The sequence below is a fragment of the Nothoprocta perdicaria genome, unplaced genomic scaffold (genome assembly GCF_003342845.1).
Source record: "Nothoprocta perdicaria isolate Ctin4 unplaced genomic scaffold, notPer1 scaffold_261, whole genome shotgun sequence".
In the NCBI taxonomy this organism is placed as follows: domain Eukaryota; kingdom Metazoa; phylum Chordata; class Aves; order Tinamiformes; family Tinamidae; genus Nothoprocta; species Nothoprocta perdicaria.
The window spans coordinates 290930-309684 of NW_020455490.1; the positions used below are offsets into that span (position 1 = coordinate 290930).

An 18755-nucleotide genomic window follows, 5' to 3' on the forward strand; every position below is an offset into this window, starting at 1 on the left:
GCGCGGGGGCAGCCGGGCGCCTTCCCCCCSAGCGCGCATGCTCCCCGGCGCCGGTGACGTCACGGGGTGCGCACGTGGGCCGGGCGGCGGCGGCCATGGACGCGCTGGAGCGCGTGGTGTGAGTTGGGGGCGCGCGGCCGTTAGAAGCCCCGCGACCGTTGGCCGCAGCGCGCGCTCCCCTCCCCCCCCCCCCACTCTCGGGAGCACCAAACGGGCAGCGTTAAACGGGGCGGCGTGGAGAGGGCTGGGAGGAAGGGGGGAGAACGGGGCAAGGGCGGTTGGCAGCGGGAAAAGGCAAGGGAAGGCGTGCGGGGAGGAACCCAACCCTGCGGCCTGACTTAGGGGCAAGACCGCGCTTACCCAGCTCGCGGCTTAAAGGAGCTGTGGGCATCGCTTTCCTTGTAGCAAGCGAGATGTGTGTCTGCCCACCTGGAGGAGCTCTGTCTTTGTCACCTGTAGTTCCAAGGATATGTGTTAAATATATATATTTTATATATTCAATAAGAAAAATGTAGCTCTCRTGCTTTGCAGAGAAGATCTGTAAAGCTTTGTTTTGATGATGAAACACCTCATTCTGAAGCCCCGTGGTTCCTCATTGGTTTTGTATCTGTGTGATACCCATGCAAACTGCCGCTACACTTGCTTGTTTTTCACCCTTTGCTATAGCTTAAGATGACTGATAAGTTCCTATAAGGTGCTATRTACTGTCAGGTGTACATCACCCAGCCCAGTACGTGGGACTTGTGTCTGCTTTGAGTCAACTGACATGCCAGGCTTAAGCACCGTTGACATTTCTCTTGTGGATGCTACTGATGGCCTTCAAGGAGCTTTGTTTTGTTTGCTCTTCCTGTGTCAGTCTCTGGGTTGGGGAAGGGGCTGGTGTGGAAGAAAACTTTTAGGAATCTATGGCAACACACCTTAAAATCCAAGCTGTCAGAAAGTGGCCAGGACTGCAAAACCACCTGTACTAACTTGCTGGGAAGGAGTGGAGGAGATGTTTTAGTGAAACATGTTAATCTCAGAAGGGACCTCTAGTGCTGTCTGTAATTCTGCAGGCTGGGATTAGTTTGAATCAGAGCTGTATTACTTAAACACATTTTGTTCAGACTTTGTTTTATTCTGTGCAGTGTCAGGTACTGTTACTAATAATGTTTTTCTAATAATTTTTTTTTTATTGCTAATGTATCATTGCAGAAAGCCTAAGACGAAGAGAGCAAAAAGGTTTCTTGAGAAGAGAGAACCCAAACTCACAGAAAATACGAAAAATGCTATGCTTATAAAAGGAGGAAATGCAAATTTAACAGTGACTGATGTGCTTAAAGACATCGTAAGTTTGTTGGATATAAATATATATATTCCCACATTTATATTTATATGTAATGTGGCCTTTAGTAACAACCTGTGGCATTATACCAAGAGTAGTTTCCCTTCTCTGTCTCTTACAGTTTACCTGTTGTCTGCTGCAAGATAATATTTTCATGCTCTCCCTACTCCCTCAAATTTCAGATTATAACTGGTGCTCTAAAGGCATCCTTACCTACTCCAGCATTTTTTTGTTGTCACTAGTTTTTTCTTCGTGTTCCATCTTTGCCAAAATCTTTTAGCTGTTCTCTTTATCATTTTTTTTTCTGTGGTTGTCCAGGAATATAAGGTAAAGTGTTTCCAGGCCATTTGTAGACAGGAGGTGCAGAGCTGGGACTGGATCTCACATAGACCCTCTCCCAGAACTTAGGCTTAGGCACTGTCTACATCCTGTCTCCTAACCCCATCGCTGAACATGCTGTGACTGTTCCTACCCTATTTTCTTTCCTTGCTTTGCTGTTTTCTTCCTGTGCTCTGCTGACTGAAAATCAGCTAGTTGTTTCTTCCCTGTTTTTACTCATGTCCATAGAAGCAGGAGGATTCTGTTACGTGGCTTTCATCTTAGTTGGTTTTTACTTAGTTCTTAGTTTCTAGAAAGAAGTCCTTTTGCAATTAACTGAGAATCAAGATTAGTGTTATAGTCCCGGAGAATTTTATTGGAAGTAGATCATTTGAACTGACTTCTTTTGTAGTCTAGATTGTGCAAACAATTATTTTATTTAAAGTGATCCTGTAAGATATAGTRTTTCTAAAAACAGCAGTACTGTAGTTTTAAATGTATGAGAGAAAATGTATGTTTAACTTTGGTTGTGTGTTTTGCAGTATGCTGTGAAGAAACCTTTTGCCGTGTTGTTTAAGAAGTAAGTGGTCCCATTTTGACATCTTTGAGTCTTCTGACAAATAGCATTTGGTAATTTCAAAGCAGGGCTAGGGGTGCAAAGCAGCAGCAATGAAAAGTGGAAGGGATTGCAGAAGGTGACCGGGATTCAACCTCAATTTCAGTAGGTTGGACAAAGCTGCAGCTGATCGTTCTTATTAAACCTGGTTCTGTATCAAGTGCCATGGAGCAGAATCCAGCAAACTCAAACGGATTCTGGTCTGTGAAAACATCTAGGGAGATTCTGTAGATCAACCAGGGAGTTATTTTTCCCAGTTCTTAGAAACTCGAGGTACAGATTATAATGGTAACTCTAGCCTGCTCGGAGTGGGAACCAAGCATGCTCTAACATTCATAGCAATATCTAAATTAAATGTGGTTTTGATGAACAAGCAAAGACAGTTATTCATAACATGTTACTGAAAGTTTATTTGAAAGTCAGGCTACAGAAGACAGAAAACCTCAGGGGAAGCTTTTAAATATGGCAGAGGCAGCTACTAGTGAAAACCTGGCAGAATTTTTATGAACTACACTTTGAACTAAAACTAAAATTCTAATGCTGAAGTTTCTGGTAGAATCCAGAGTCTTGTTACTAGACAACTGGAAATTCTCAAGCGAATTTGTTCTTACCTGTTTTGTGTTTTTTTTTCTACTTTTATCCCCTCTCAGGAAAAATATTACCAGACCTTTTGAGGATCAAACATCTTTGGTAAGTATAAGCCGCATGATTTTTGTGACTTATGGAGATTTTGCAGCTATAAAGTCATGAAGAACTTGATTGGAAGATAGTTTCTCATTATTCTGTGAGGAATAAACTGAGAAATAAAATTTATAGGAAATTTGGATAAACTAAAGGTAGGTGTCAGTAGGCAGGTGTTTTTCCCAGTGTCCACAAGACAGAATCTTCGTGTTATTGTGACTTTTATTTCTACATTAAACACATGTTTCTGTAAACTGACAGTTTTAGGGCTGTGTAACACTGTTACAAGTAACAGGGCTTGATATGAAAGGAAAAATAAAGGACTTTATTTTGACTTTTTTTCTAACAGTCGTTTAAACTGCCATAGCTTATGAACAGTCCTTTTTCAGGTTGATGAATTCATAGGTTAAAATAATTAAATGAAGGAGTTACTGGTTTCTGTAACTCTTGGTAATTTTGAAGAGGAGGAAGAGCACAGCAGAGCAGTCCATGCAAACACATGCATGTGCAGTGCAAGTAGGTGATTTCTTGTGAGTTCTGTTCCAACATTCAGACAAGAACTGTCAGAAAAAAATGAGCAATTTCAGTTAAATACATATATTTGGCCTGTAAATATATGTATTATATTTCCAGGCCATATATTTGGCCTGGAAAAATGACTGTTGAGAGGCTTGGAGTCTCCTTCCAAACCTCCTTCCTTCTCCTCCGTTTACCGATATGCCTCGATTCAGTGTTGAGCAGGAAGGCAAAAGACAGAGGGGCTAATCCCAAGATTATAAATCTCCATTTAATCAAAGCATTACATTAGTGGGATATGGTCTTTAAATCATAAGTGTATTATATTTTTTCCTTCACTTGTGATTTTACAACAAAGAAAAGCGAATTATTCCAGACTAAGCTGTTTGATTTTCACTATTGAAGCTTTGGTAGTGTTGTATGCTACTGCTGACTTGTAGGTGAAAAATAATGAGCTTTCCAAAGTGTGGAGCAGTTGTTGAAATTTACTGAAAATGCACCCTGAAGTGAAGGAAGGACTTAATCTACGTCAGATATTGATGCTGGGGTGATGCAGCTTGTGGTTCTGCTCTCAGCATGAAGCACAGTGATGTGACCATCCCATACAGCATCGTGCTGGAGTGGAGAGGGACTCTGGGCAGCGAGGCAAGATCTGCAGTGTTATTTGGTGAAACTGAAGTCCTTGCAGTCACATGGCTGGATGACTTATGGTCATGTAGGAACCAGTTGATTGTCAGATGACCACTGATGTGAACTTCTTGTAATTTATGGGAAATTATGGCACTTAAAATGGTTTTAATATTTAGAAAAGGTCCTGTAGGGAACTTTAATTTCCATAACCAGGAGAAGTCCAGTGGAGTGGATCTTTCAGAACTGTTTCAAAAAATAATCGGGGGCTAGAAAGGCATGGAAAGGGAGTCAGTCTGCTCTCCTCTTGGTTTCAGGCATGTTTGATAGAGGAGGCGTTGCAGTGTATGTGGGGTACAACCAAGGCGTTTGAGTTTGTTGCACTCTTCTAATTAAWCACCATGCAGCTGCTTTAGAATTAACACATGTTGAAGTGCAGTGATAAACAGCTGCATGAGTGAGTGTTTCCGTGAGCTGTCTGCTCTGTTCTTGGTGTGTCCAGGCTCTTAGTGAGCTGGTGGCCAAGCTCGGCAAGGTACGTGCCGTTCATCCAGCCTGGGATTGCTCCCAGTGGCAATGTTTCCTGCAGTCCCCAAAGGGAAGAGCTGCAGGCCAGACAGATTGTTCTCATGAACAATGGTGCTCCCAGGGGCCTGCCATGGGAGGAGGTGCTATGAGGTGGGGTTTTTCTTCCTTTTTTTCTTTTTTGTTTTTACGTGCTTTGCAGCTGCCAAGTGCAGGTACAGAAACTCTGGTATATCTGGGAGGTCCTGGATAAATTGTGTGTGTGCAGATGTACTGAGGAATCTCTGCCCTGAGAAGCAGCTGTGTCCACTAAGGTTTTGGAGTTGGACATGCTCAGAAAGGACCACTATACCTGGCTCTTGATGCACCACTAACAGGTTCTCCAGTGGCACCTCCAGGGAAAAGATCTCTCACAGTCACTAGTACCTTGATTTTTCAGTGCCATCTTAGTGTTAATCAAGTAACAAATTGACATGAAAGTGCTCTATAAGGACCCYCGTGCTCTACTGAGAGAATGCTAGAGATTTGCAGATGCACCTTGACTTCCCTTTGAAGGAATTAACTAGTTGTTGAGAAGCTGTTAGGTAAGGCTATAATATCACGTAAAACTTACTTGAGTAACTCAAATGAGACATTATGTGCTTAAATACTTACTACTCTTCGGGTAATGAGTAGTAATTGAAGGTGGCTTATATAAAAACATCATGAAGAATTACAAAAAAGGATGTTTTGGGGAAAATGGCAAGAAAAGTAAATTGCCTGGCTTGGTCTGTAAGAATATTAGGAAATAAAAAATAAATAAGTGGGAGGAATTGACTTACTGGATCTAGTAGTCAATTTCAGCATATGTGGACCTGGAGATCTTAATTTTTCTGTTTAGTCCTGTCAAGAGTTTCTAAACTTATATGCTTGTGATACATGCCTTTGCCAAATATTTTAAATTCTTACAAAATTACGAAGTGTTTTATTTTCTTTTCCACTGATAGGAATTTTTTTCAAAGAAATCGGATTGTTCCTTGTTTCTGTTTGGCTCTCATAACAAGAAGCGACCTAACAATTTGATAATAGGTAACGTGACTCACTTGTGTTTGTAATCGAATGAATRTCTAGCTTTCAGTAAATACTTGAATGGATGAATTTTATTCCTGATTTTTCTTCACAGGTCGCATGTTTGATTACCAGGTGTTGGATATGATTGAGCTGGGCATTGAGAAGTTTGTATCCCTAAAAGACATCAAGGTAAGAGAAGAGGCRCAAGCTTTTCAGTGACCTCTGCTGGTGGGTTTGTGATGCACTGGCATTTTTGTGCTTAGAAGCAGTAACAGGATCTTTTTAAAAAACGTTTCTYGTAGTATTTGAGGATTATTAGATTTGTGTACCTTAATGTTGTTATTATGTTTTCTTGTTTGATTTTTTTGAGGAGTTAACTGTATGCTTACCAATTCTTTTAGTAGACTTGGTTTATTCCTAATACTTGTACTTTTAATTCATTGCATTCATGAAGCTCTTCAGTCAGATCCCCATGAGAGGTTCCTAAAGTTCTTATATAAACTGACTTTGCTTTTTAAACTGAAGTCCTTCTAAAAAACAGAAGGTGATCCAGCCAGCGACAAGGACACCACTGTGTAGCCATGTCCTGACCAGAAAGTTTGTGCAGCAAAATGCTATGGAGAATTGATTTGGTACAACACAACCCAGTGGCAGCTGGGAGGGGTTGTTTTCCAGCCTGATCACTTCACTTCTTCACCACATAAACATATTTGCTGGTTCAAAGATGGATTGACTTGACAACAGGATTGTTTCTTTCAGCAAACACTGCTTGTGCCAGGGTAAAGTGTTTCCAAACGATAACCCACGAGAGTCTCTGTGACAGTAATTTATAAAGTAGTGAGAGATCCCGAAACTTTCTGTAGCCTTCAGCAGCACACAAATGCCAGTTTCCAGGGAACTATATTTGATTCAGACTAAGGGCTAACATCTCAATTATTTAAATCCTGAGAAACTTTACTTTATTATGCCAGTGTTGTGTTTTAGTTAGCCAAAACAGCTCTCTTTTGTGTGTGCATATTTTTGTAAGCAAGCAGTTCATACACTGAAAAAATAAATAATACTTGCAATCCTCACTTTCACCACAGCCTGTAAATTAAAGGCACAGTCAAGAGGGATAATTACCTTTTTTAAAGGTGAATTTTCCTCTTGAAATCAGATTGTAGTATATATCTTCATAATTTTTGTTTGTAGCATGGAAATCATAGTTAAGTAATTGTATATGTTGATACCAAAATTAGAGTTAGGTGACTGACTAAACTATCCCTTTAGCCTTCTTCATGTGCCCTGTGGTCAGAAACACAACAAACTTGTTTGCCTGCATCTATAGTTTTCTTATTAGTCCTTGCAGTCAAGTTTACTTTTACTTTCATTGCAAGATCTTGTCTCCAATATTTTACAGTAGAGAGTTTAACAAACATAATCATCCCAAGTTAAAAAAAATAAAAATTAGTAAGTGTCTGCCTATATTGATCATAAGTCACAATAATTCTGTATTGAATGTTGAATAGCTGGTCAGCCATTAAATCAATAACTTTTGTTTTAAAATTCTTATCCCACAGAACAGTAAATGTCCTGARGGAACAAAACCTATGTTGATATTTGCTGGTGACCTGTTTGATTTAAATGAAGAATACAGAAGACTGAAGAGCCTTCTTATTGGTCAGTATTTGCATTGATTGAGCAGTGGGATTGCATAAAGCTGTAGCCATAGGGTCTGTTAGGAAATGTTGCCTTGGCACTAAATGTTTCCTCATGTTCTGTACTGAAAGAAAACTTGGAAGAAGTAGCACTTGCGAGTTTGATGTCACATGAAGTCAAAGCAAACTCATCATCGTGACTGCTACTTGAAAGTATAGAGGGAAAAAATGGCCTAAAAGACTTTGAAGTTGAAACTTTGAGCTTGCCAAGATTCATAATTTTGGTTGTGGAGAAATTTCTGACATTTTCAAAGTGTTTGCTTTGTACTTGGTAGTGCATCATCAATTTTCTGACCAATAGTAATTTTGAAGTACCTAATTTTGAATTAAATGGATTAAGAAAATGAATTTTATTTTTTGCTTTAAGAAAAAATCAATATAATTGAGCCTGTGCTTTCATGATGAAAGCATTTTTTGTTAGAAATTTGACCATTTCTGACAAATACATCATTGACTTGAGTGTCTGGAATGTGCATGTGCAATAAAAATTATCCAGATAATAAGATTCTCCATTAAAACTTCAAGGCAGGCTCAAAGTGGTGTAAACCAAATGACTTACAGCTTTTTCCTGTCTCAAGGAAGATAAGGCACATTGTGGGGTTCGGCACTGAATTCTGAGGAACTGAAATGAGTTTGTTCTTTTTTTGTTTTTTGATAATTTGGAGGGATTTAGGGGTTGTATGATAGCTTATCTCCTGATACTTGAAAAAATACAGCATGCTCAGTAAAATCAGAGGTAGAAGTTGGGTGGTGGTTTTTGCTTTTTAGTAGGATTCCTAAAACAAGATTCTCCTCCTGTTTCTTTCTTTCTTTTCTTTTTTTTTTTTTTAAGCTCTAATAAAATAGTGAAACTGCACAATAAGAAAAGGCTTTTTTCTTCGATTCTGCTTTGTCCTCTGGAGTTGCGCTAACCTACAATCTTACAACTTTGTTAGATGTCCCTTTCATATAAAATAAATATTGGCAGGGCTCTCCTTCCTAGGCAAACAGAGATTGCTTGAGAAGCACACCTTAGAAATGCGATTTTCCTCACTATGACAGTTCTCTAGAGCATGTTGGTTCATCTAGAATTAACTGAAAAGGAAGGAGGAGAGGAAATTTCCGTCCTCTAAGTACATCTGACTGGTTCCTAGGTAAAAGGTTGGTAACTGCTTATAGATCTTTGGAGGTGGCAAATATGGAATGTGAAGATACCCGAGGTTTGGTAATGCATGTTTTTGTAAACGTAGATGCACAAAGCATGTGCGTTACTTTCTAATGCATAGCTGTTAAGATGTGGACACACTCTTGGCAGTTGGCTTCCAGGTGGCTCATACGCAGGTGTGCTCATGCAGCTGAGGTTACCCCACAACAGCTTGATGCCTTGAACGGAGGACACTTGCATTGTTAGATAGTTGCCAAATGGCTAATTGGTCTCTCCTGTTCTGTGTCTCCTCTCATCTCCACTCTATCCTCCTATTAATTAGCCTTTAATGAATGTCTGCAGTCAGATGTACTCAGATCAACAATCCCATTTGTCTTGTTGAATGTACTCCAAGTACTGCAATTCTTAATGTTCTGTCGACTTTTATGAAATATCTAGATGCCAAACAATAGACAAAGAAAGGTTAAGGAGTATAAAGGCTCGAAGATACCAGCAACCAGTTAAAATAATTCAGGTAATAATTTGACCTACTTCAAAATTGCATGTCCCTGATGTGGAAGAATCGATTCTTTCTGTTCCTGCATAAGATCTATTTGCTTAGAAGGTTAGAAAAATGTCTTTGTATTTATTTGATGCTGATGGAACAGCATCAAATGCTTTGTTACTGCAGCAGGGCTGTTGAGCCTCCAGGGGGGACATTAGGTATCCAGCAGCCGCTTGCTGCCACAGCAGCGTTACCTTGACCATGCTGCTCAACACGCAAGCTCTCACATGCCTTTGTACTACCAACAGGGTTTATGTGTGTTGGGAATATCATTTTACAGCAGTTTCCTTATGGAATTACAGGCAAGGGATGGAGGGCAACAGTGAATAACCATCTTCATGGCAACCAAACCCCTTTGTGCACTTATTATAAGGTGTAACAAGTTGTTTAGGAGACTTAAGCAGCAGCTGTTTTTTCCTTTGGAGACCTGAAAGACATCATTCTCTTTCTCTTCATTTGGTTTTCCTTGCCTAGGTAATGGCATAGGAATCTGTTCAGATGTTCTTTAAATGCAGCTGATGACATTCCCGTAACATGTGCCTGTATTTATAAAATGCTTCATATCTTGCAAAGTTCTGTTACTGGGCCCTACTTTCACTAAAGTGCCAGGGGCTGGCTGGCTTGCTTGTATGCTTGAACATTGGCTTGAAGGGCACCTGTACAATTTCTATATCGAGCATCGGCTTAATATTCATCTTGGCTTCCTCTCACTGGTTCTCTGAGTGTCTCAAAGATTTGTGGGTTACTGCTAACCATGAAGGAAGATGCGGAAAAAGGGAGTCTGGAGCAGAGTTTGAGCTTCTGTAGGGGTAACTGTAGCTTCACAGGCCATAGTGGTACCAGCCTCTGCATATGGATTAATGCAAAAAATATATATCAGCTCAGGTTCCAAAATAATTTAGGATTTCAGTCTTGAAATGAAAAGGCTTTCTACAAGAAAAAAAAATAGAAGTCCAGAAAATGAGTTAAGTACAAGGTGGGGAAAGAATTAGGGAGGGAAAGACGGGAGAAAACGAGGTGTCTAGTCCAACCAAAGCAAGAGTTGCAAGTTTAGAGCACGCTGGGTTCTGTGGGCACACTAAAGTGGGAGGTTTCTGCAGCTTTTGAACATTGCCAGGAAACAGAAATTCCTAGCCACCTGCATGTGCCTGGAAAGGATCATTCTGTGGGTAAAAGGCTGTATGATGGCACAGGAAGACACCAAAGGGAGGTAATGCCAGTAAAACCACAGTRGATGTAAGCTCTGTACCCAAAAGAACCTAGTTAAAAGGAAAATTCATACAAAAAAAAAGTGATCAAAATAGTTTATTTGTGACTTTTCCTCTGGCTACAAGCTCAGCCCAGGAAGGGAGGAAGATTTAATTGACCTAGGCAATTTTGGGCTAGACTCCAGCTGCTATCTGCTAGCAAGACTGTGGTTTTGGGTGCCATTCCAGTGTAGACAACTCTCTCTTCTGTAAAAAAAAGATAGCAGAGGAAAAGAGCACTAGCCGAGGAATCTGCAAATGGGACAGGATGGGAGAGAATGATGTGTTTTACAGCTGTTAGCAGTTCTCCAGAATTTCAGCATTGCCCCGTCGTGTTTATTAGCACACCTTGTTCCCTCAGTCAAGGTCACATTCTTTCTCCACCCCCTGCACATGTTGGACAGCTTGCTTATTCCTGCAAGCTCTCTGATGGCTCTGTATTTTTCATAGCCTAATACAAGAACCTAACTAGAGGCAAGTCATTTTATATTTCATTCAGAGTATTTTCTCTGCAAAATAAGCAAAAATTTTTAAACTTCTATTTTTTTTTTTTAGACATTTACTGTTTCTTAAATAAAGAAAATACTAATTTTAGTAATGGCAGATAGTACACACTGAACAAAAATACTTACTTTGGCCTTAGTGGGGGGATATGAAAGAAAGGCCGTACCAAAACTCTTCTCCCAAAACCATAAGAAAAAATACAGATAAGACTAGGAGTAGTCAAGATAAAGTTAAATGGTGTGTGTATATATATATATATATATATATATATATATTTTATATTTTTTTGTGCACTAGTTTTGGTAAGTTCTTTGTATTCTTGCCAATCTGACTCTGATAGAGACTCTTAGGCATGAGTTTCTTGCATGCTGTTTTACACTAGGTATCTGAACTATAATTTTTTTCTGTATTAATAGTATGTATTTAGCTAAGCATGACTTGGCCTAAATGCATTTATATTTTTTTTCTGACTTCAGAGCTAAAGATTTGGAAGGAGAGGCAGTGCCATTATCCCAATTAGTTTGTAAAACCAAGCCATTACTCTGCAAGTATATTTGCATTTGTTTTTAGGTGTACTACTGCCAGGTTGTCTCTGGGAAGTCCTGTTGCTGTTTTAAGTAGTCACTATCACATGAGATTGAACATTTTGGATGGCACTAGAAAAGCTAAATCTATTTATAGACTCACTTTATCTGGGTTCATATTGCCACACTGGTCTAGATCCTTTATTAAAATAAGCCAATTTGTTACAGTCATCTGTTGCTTTGGTTTCCAGTCAAGAAACCTGGCATTTATTCTGTCTGAATATTCTCTCAGATTTCTTCAGAGGTCCTACTGTGTCCAATATTCGTCTGGCTGGTTTGGAACATGTTCTGCATTTCACAGCTGTAGATGGCAAAATTTACATGCGGAGCTATAAGTGAGTTTGTTTTACCTATTTGATTTTTTGTTTGGCATGCTTGTCAGCTTTTTTTTTTTTCAGCTTGTGGTTGTGTCATTGAACTGCCTCGAGCAATAGTTTGCTGCATTTGAAATAAGTAGTATTTTGAGCACGATACAAAATGCCTTATAGAGCAGAAAGAGAACACTTTAAGCCTTAAATCCAATGTCTCCTTCCTTGTTGAGCTCCCTTGCTACCTGAGAGGACTACACTGCCACGTATACAGATTAGCAAGGCATGACTTGGTGAATCCTGAGCACCGTCTTACACGTTGTAAACTTGTTCTCACTTAGCTGCTCATCAGAGAAAAACAGGTAATGGACTGTGGCCAGGGATCCAAAGGGACAAAACAGGAAAAGACAGGGCAAGGCAGCATCTCCCATGGCCACTCAGCGGTGCTCACGCAAAAGGCTTTTCCTCAGCACGCTCTGAGCATTCATAGCTGGTGTCCTGTGCTACTTTATAACTTCTCTGGTCATAAAAAGACTGTTGTCTAATAAAGTCTCATTCTAAAAACACCGAAAAAGAGGAAAAAAGAAAAATAAATACAAATCTACTTTCTGGGCTAACCCTCTGGATATCTTGTTATAAGCTATAGTACAAAGAGGCCTATTGTGAATTTGCAGAATGATAGAGCTTTTAGAGTACTGATGTTGAGTTTCAAGACTAGTGCTGGTAGTACTGATTTTATGCAAAAGTGACTTACCCAGGTTAGATTTTGGGTGCATACAAATTCTGATGGAACAGATTTAATTTTCAGTAATCATCAATAGTGCTTGTTCTTGATTTTCTTGTCAGTTAACTGAATTGAACTTGTGCTTTAGGAAGGCAAGCATAGATTTGTCACAGAGGGCAATATTGATTTTTGGTTGCATTTTTCTTCCAGAGTACTTCTGAAGAAATCTGGCTGTAAAATACCAAGGATTGAACTGGAAGATATGGGCCCTTCATTAGATTTGGTCATGAGGAGAACACATTTAGCTTCAGATGACCTTTATAAGTTGTCTTTGAAACAACCCAAAGCCCTGAAGGTGGGTACCCTCGGGAGTATATTGAATCATAGGCAGAGCTGCAAAAAGGCCAAGAGCTGAMGTATTAGTTATTGTATGATAAACAACCAACACTTCTGTGCAGGCCAACTGATCTTTCTAGAGCCACTTCACTGTAGTGTTATCTGCTAACATAAAAACACTCCTTTGAAAGCATATAAGAATGAGACAAGTCTTAATCTCTAAGCTGAAGACAACGTATGCAGCCTTGCTTTTAGACGTTTAAGKTGGAAGTTTAGTTTAACGTGGTTGTGGTGAGAGCTGCCACCACTTTCTCCTCGGGAATGGCTAATGTTGTGCTTATTTTACAGCCCAAGAAGAAAAAGAATATCTCCCGGGATGCCTTTGGTACAACTTATGGCCGAATCCACATGCAGAAGCAGGATCTTAGTAAACTACAGACGAGGAAAATGAAAGGGTTAAAAAAACGGGCAGCGGAGAAGTCAGTTGAGGAAGATGGTGCAGTTAGTCCCAAGAAAACAAAATCAGCCTGATGATCTGGACCAGTTTTGAAAGCTCTTCTTGCCTTCAAGTTTAGTCTGTTTGCTATAATATACATGCGTCAGACATGGAAGATTCAGCTGCAATTAGCTTTAGTTTTATATTAAAAAAGTCTTTTTAATACCTTTGAAAGTGAATATAGTAATATTAAGCTTTAAAATAGAAGTTGGTTATTAAAAGAAGGAACATGATAAAACTCGCTCAGTTTTCCGAAGCTGAATGTTCTGTTGATATTAGCAAACACAATGAGCAGGTGACTCATTTCCCAAAAAGCTTTATGGCTTTTATGTTGGGCACACTCAATCAATAAACTCATCTGAAAAATTCTGCCCAGGACCAGGTAGTATATATATATATACATAATTTAAACAGTATGACTCGGGGTTCATTTATTGTTTATGTATCTCAGTTTTTGCACAACTGCAGTATTGAAATATTCAATAAACTATAATACGTTTTCTTAAGTGTGAACTCTTAAAAGATAGGCCAGACTGTTTTAACTGTTACACCAAGCCTTACTTTACACTGGCAGAATCAGGAGTGATTAAGGTGTTTTTACTACGCTCATCACTATGGTAGCAAAGTACCTAATGTTTGCTTTGGGCATAGATGAAACCTTTATGGTTTGAATTTCAATCTTTAATGCTTGGTTTGTGCCTAGAATGCAAAGAGGAAAGGTAACTTAGTCTTTTTATTAATCTAAGTATACCAGACTCCTTTTTTGCCTTCTTAACTGAATTTGAAATCTGTTTTCCTCCTAAGTTTATGCCCAAGAGTCAATGTGATTGATTTAGTGAAGAGTGAGTTAAAGACTCAGCTAAGGGGAAGAGTTGCAGAGTTCAGTGYGTTCTTCTAAATTTTGGAACATAAAAGATACCTTTTTTTTGCTTGTCACTTTGGAAGCTGTTACTTTWTGTTTGCAGCATAGTTAAAATGAACATGTATATCTTGAACACAACTTGCACATTTTAAATCCTTCATCTTTTTACTTGTTTCCTGCATCCCAGGAGGGGAGCTGCTGGGCAGGTTTGCTCTCCTTATGAGAGGGCTGAGTTGTAATTGTGGCTGCATAAGTGCCACATGTGATGCTTTTGCTGTGCTGGTTTGATAAAATTCGCTGAGTGACATCCRAAGGGCTTCAAGCATTTAGGGTCTTATAGCCTTATAGCTATGTATATAATATTTTTTTGTATTAGCTGTATATCCTCAAAAAGACCTTCAAGTGTCTTTAAATTATCACCTAAATTATTTTTCTTTTGCATCATTATGAAAAAAAAAAAAAGAAAAAAGAAAGCACCGCTGTCTCTGGTTGCTTTTCTCCAGTCTACAACCATATGCCTGGGGAATTACTAATTGCTGACTTCTATACAAAGTAAAAGATTATAACTTGCCCCGTTTCCAATAAATTGTATTCATTGAAGCAGTGCCTCTGGGGTGCAAACTTGGAAGTGGAAACAAGTTAATCATGAGTCAGCAGTGTGCCCTTGTGGCCAAGAAGGCCAATGGGATCCTGGCTGCAGCAGGAGCAGTGTTGCCTGCTGGTCAAGGGAGGGGATCCTACTCAGCTCTGGTGAGGCCAGAACTGGAGCACTGGGGGCAGTTTTGGGCTCCCCAGTATGAGAGGGACGTGGAGAGCCCCACGAGAGGGTCCAGCGGAGAGCGACAAAGATGGTTAAGGGAGTGGAGCATCTCTCGTATGAGGAGAGACTGAGTGAGCTGGGCCTGTTTAGCCTGGAGAAGAGAAGGCTGAGAGGGGATCTGATCAATAGGTATAAGTTCATGAAGCGGGAATGTAGGGAGGAAGGGGCCAAGCTCTTCTCAGTGGTGGCCAGTGACAGGACAAGGGGCAGTGGGTGCAAGCTGAAACCCAGGCAGTTCCCTCTCCATGTGAGGARGAACTTCTTCCCTGTGAGGGTGCCAGAGCCCTGGCACAGGCTGCCCAGGGAGGCTGTGGAGTCTCCTTCTCTGGAGATCTTCCCAACCCACCTGGATGCCGCCCTGTGCCCTGTGCTCTGGGTGTCCCTGCTGGAGCAGGGGTTGGACTGGATGGCCTCTAGGAGTTACTCTGATCCCACATGAGCAAATAGGATCCAGCCAGATTAGCAACAGCTCTCACCACCTTTCGGGCCAGTTTCAACCTTGCAGTGAAGCAATGTTAAAGCCACCAGAGCAGCGGCCAGTGCAATACCAAGCGTACAGCATGTACAGCCACCMCTCTGCATCACAGCCGATTGCTTCATTTTGCCTATCGGATTTAACTCAAGGTGAATACAGATACTGGAGCTAAATACACCACCTTTTCAGCAACATGCTCCTATCTCTCACAGCCGGATAACGCGTGAGGAAACACCAGGTGCCGCAGCACGAGCAGGAGCCGAGCCTGCTGTGCTCGCAGCGTGTCTGCAGACGGGCTGGAGCTGCCTCGGGCCGCGCTGGAGCTCACCCGGCCGCGGGGTGCACATGGGCACCCTCTGCTCCTGCGCTGCAGCACCCCTATTGCTACCGTTACCCTTAGCCGTGGTAGCCCCGCTAACACGCTTAATGAAACGCATGGGATTTATAGATACCGTGTGCCCGGCTCCTGCGGTCCGCTGGGCCTCGGTGCTGAGCACGGATCCAGCCTTAGCTTGGTGGGAACATGAAATGACAGAGGGAGCAGAGAGGGGAATGAGCCATGTGTTTAAGAGAAGTGTATGAACCCCCTCCGGTTTCCTGGGTTTTGTAGGTTTGAGTTTATCTTTTCCGTTCCTTAGCAACCTTATTTGTTTTCACTTGGTACTTGCTGTGCTCCACGGTGATGGGTTTCCTTCCCCCCTAACCTGGTTGCAGCTGGGCAGGGTTAGGAGAGTCAGTCTGCAGGGAGGGAAGTGGAGCAGAAGAGACAGGTATAGCACAGGCTGCAGGCAGGACAGAGGGCAGAGAGGACCACGGTTTATCCCAGAGGTTGTCAAGCACAGGCAGGGTAAGGAACCAGAGCGGGGTTGTGTTACAGAGGCATTTTAAATATTAAAGAGAAAGTAGTGGAAAATGTTAGCTGTGCACRGTACAGGTTGACACGTGTGGTGCATGCAGAATACGGTGCAGACAGCTCTGTCGCCAGTGCAGTTTATCTCCTCTTGGACACTGCTAAACTACCTCTGCCAGTGCTGACATACCCTAGATGCGATCAAAAGACATAGCTGAGAAATAGGTCACTTGTACCAGAAGTCAGGTTTCCCAGAAATATACAAGCAATACGCAGCTCCTGAATGCAAAGCCTGCCTTCTTAAGCAGGTTAGGATTTTGCAGTGAAAGACAGGGCTGAAACGTGCAGGAGGACCTTTAGTGCAGTGCATCTGTGCAGGACATGAGGGGAAGAGCTGGCAAAGGTGCCTTGGGAGGAGGTGGGGTTGCTGGGAGACCTCCCACAGGAGGTCGGGAATTGGTTATTTCGGAGATGATGGTAACAGCTGGACATCAGTCCTGGGGGAGCCAAGAAATGGGGATTGGGGGAGGGAAAATATACAGGTAGTTTTGGACTGTGTCAAATCCTAGGCAACACAAGAATCACCTACTTTATGACTTTCTTCATCAGTATAGGTCTGTTGTGCTCACTGGTGGCTCTAAGTTTAGGCCTGTTTAGCCTGGAGAAGAGAAGATTGAGAGGAAATCTGATTAACATGTATAAGTTCATGAAGCGGGAATATAGGGAGGAAGGGGMCAAGCTCYTCTCAGTGGTGGCCAGTGACAGGACAAGGGGCAGTGGGTGTAAGTTGAAACCCAGGCAGTTCCATCTCCRTGYGAGGARGAACTTCTTCCCTGTGAGGGTGCCAGAGCCCTGGCACAGGCTGCCCAGGGAGGCTGTGGAGTCTCCTTCTCTGGAGAYCTTCCCAACCCGCCTGGATGCCGCCCTGTGCCCCGTGCTCTGGGTGTCCCTGCTGGAGCAGGGGGTTGGACTGGATGATCCCTAGAGGTCCCTGCCAACCTCAACCATTCTGTGATTCTGTGCAAGGCATCTGTTCTTCACTCGTTCCTATTTTCTTTGACTTTCAATCATATTCTGTCAACTTCTTTTTTTTTTTTTTTTTTTTTTTCAGCTTCTCTGAGATAAATGCAAAGCAAATCATGGCAAGCAGAGGCAAAGTTTCCAGCAGCAGGTAATGGAAAACAGATATGGCTAATGACTCTCCTCCACATTCCCAGTATATCTCACCCCTGATAACTCCCTAATTCTTTCCTAAGATACARCACTTCTAAAGTCAAGGTTTTCTCATTCATTTTGTGACACTAAAATATGCTTATATGGGCCCTAAATGTCTGCTATGTTGATTACTACAATTTCATCCTCTGTCTGAAACTAAATGCAGCTTTGTGACCCATTTCTCATTGTTTGTCCCCACAGCCTCTTTGTACTGGCCAGAAGCATTTTCTTGTCCTTCATTGCTCCTGATGATGTTGATATTCATCCCTTTCTACTCTGCCAATGAACACATTTGGTTTTCCCTGTCTTTCACAGGTATCTTCCGTATTCTGCACTGAGCAGTGCTTGCTAAATTCTCCGTTCAGCTGCGTGCTGCAAGAGTCGAGGTGGTTAATGGAAGTCACGGAACAAAGACGTGAAGAGTCAGGATTGTGTCAGGAGTCAAACCAGAGGTCAGGAACAGAACAGAAAGACAAGATGGGATTTATGAGCTGTCCTGTCCACTCCAGGGTTATGGAGTGGGCATTGCACCGATGTGCCTTGGGCTGCATTGCCTGCAAGGACCTGAGTGACAGGTAATACCTGGATTTTTCACATACACGAGGATGAAACACAAAGTAAGATGAGTTTAAATATCTACTTTTACCTCCCTTTTTCCTGGTGTTAGCATGGACTCTGTGGGAAAGGAGACCACGGATGAACCTGCATTCAGGACGCAGGCAGTAGAAAGGGTCTGTGACTAGGACAGGCCTGTAGGATCAATGCTAAGGCTACTTCAGGTTGCTTCCCCTCCTGTGTGCACTGAACATACACTGATTGCKGCTTTGGGGCTCTAGGCAGGATATTCATTGATGGTGCTTTATTCTGGTGAGTTACTGCTGCAGCTTTAGTCCTCGATAGGCACACTAGGACTTAGCATCAGCTGTTATCAAGAGATAGGTTGGAAGCCTCTTACTTCATTTCCTGCTTTTTTTAGGTAGAAAGACCTATTATTTGTACTGAGTTGGGGTATCCATTTTCCTGTTAGAAAAAAGCATTCAAGAGTAATTATGTCTTTTCAGTTTTAATTGCAAGTTGCTAATATTTTGTCTCTTTGAAAACTGAGCTGTTACACTCAAAAGTTCCTCTCTTCTCCGTGGGAAAATGAGGAAGGGAACACAGAAGCGACATGGAAGGAAAGATTTGGGCAAAATGTTCCTTCTCTTCTCTTCTCTTCTCTTCTCTTCTCTTCTCTTCTCTTCTCTTCTCTTCTCTTCTCTTCTCTTCTCTTCTCTTCTCTTCTCTTCTCTTCT

The 18755-nt window shown here is 41.6% G+C and overlaps 1 protein-coding gene across 1 annotated transcript; it reads left to right on the forward strand.

Annotated features, from left to right (window-relative positions):
* The first annotated feature begins 93 nt into the window (after window positions 1-93).
* Window positions 94-14365, forward strand: RPF2 (ribosome production factor 2 homolog). The gene is made up of 10 exons (XM_026040698.1): window positions 94-118; window positions 1195-1327; window positions 2185-2222; window positions 2909-2948; window positions 5594-5675; window positions 5770-5846; window positions 7217-7316; window positions 11610-11712; window positions 12620-12764; window positions 13094-14365. The coding sequence occupies exons 1-10, from the start codon at window positions 96-98 to the stop codon at window positions 13274-13276; spliced, it is 924 nt and encodes a 307-aa protein (XP_025896483.1). The 5' UTR covers window positions 94-95; the 3' UTR covers window positions 13277-14365.
* Window positions 14366-18755: the final 4390 nt, after the last annotated feature.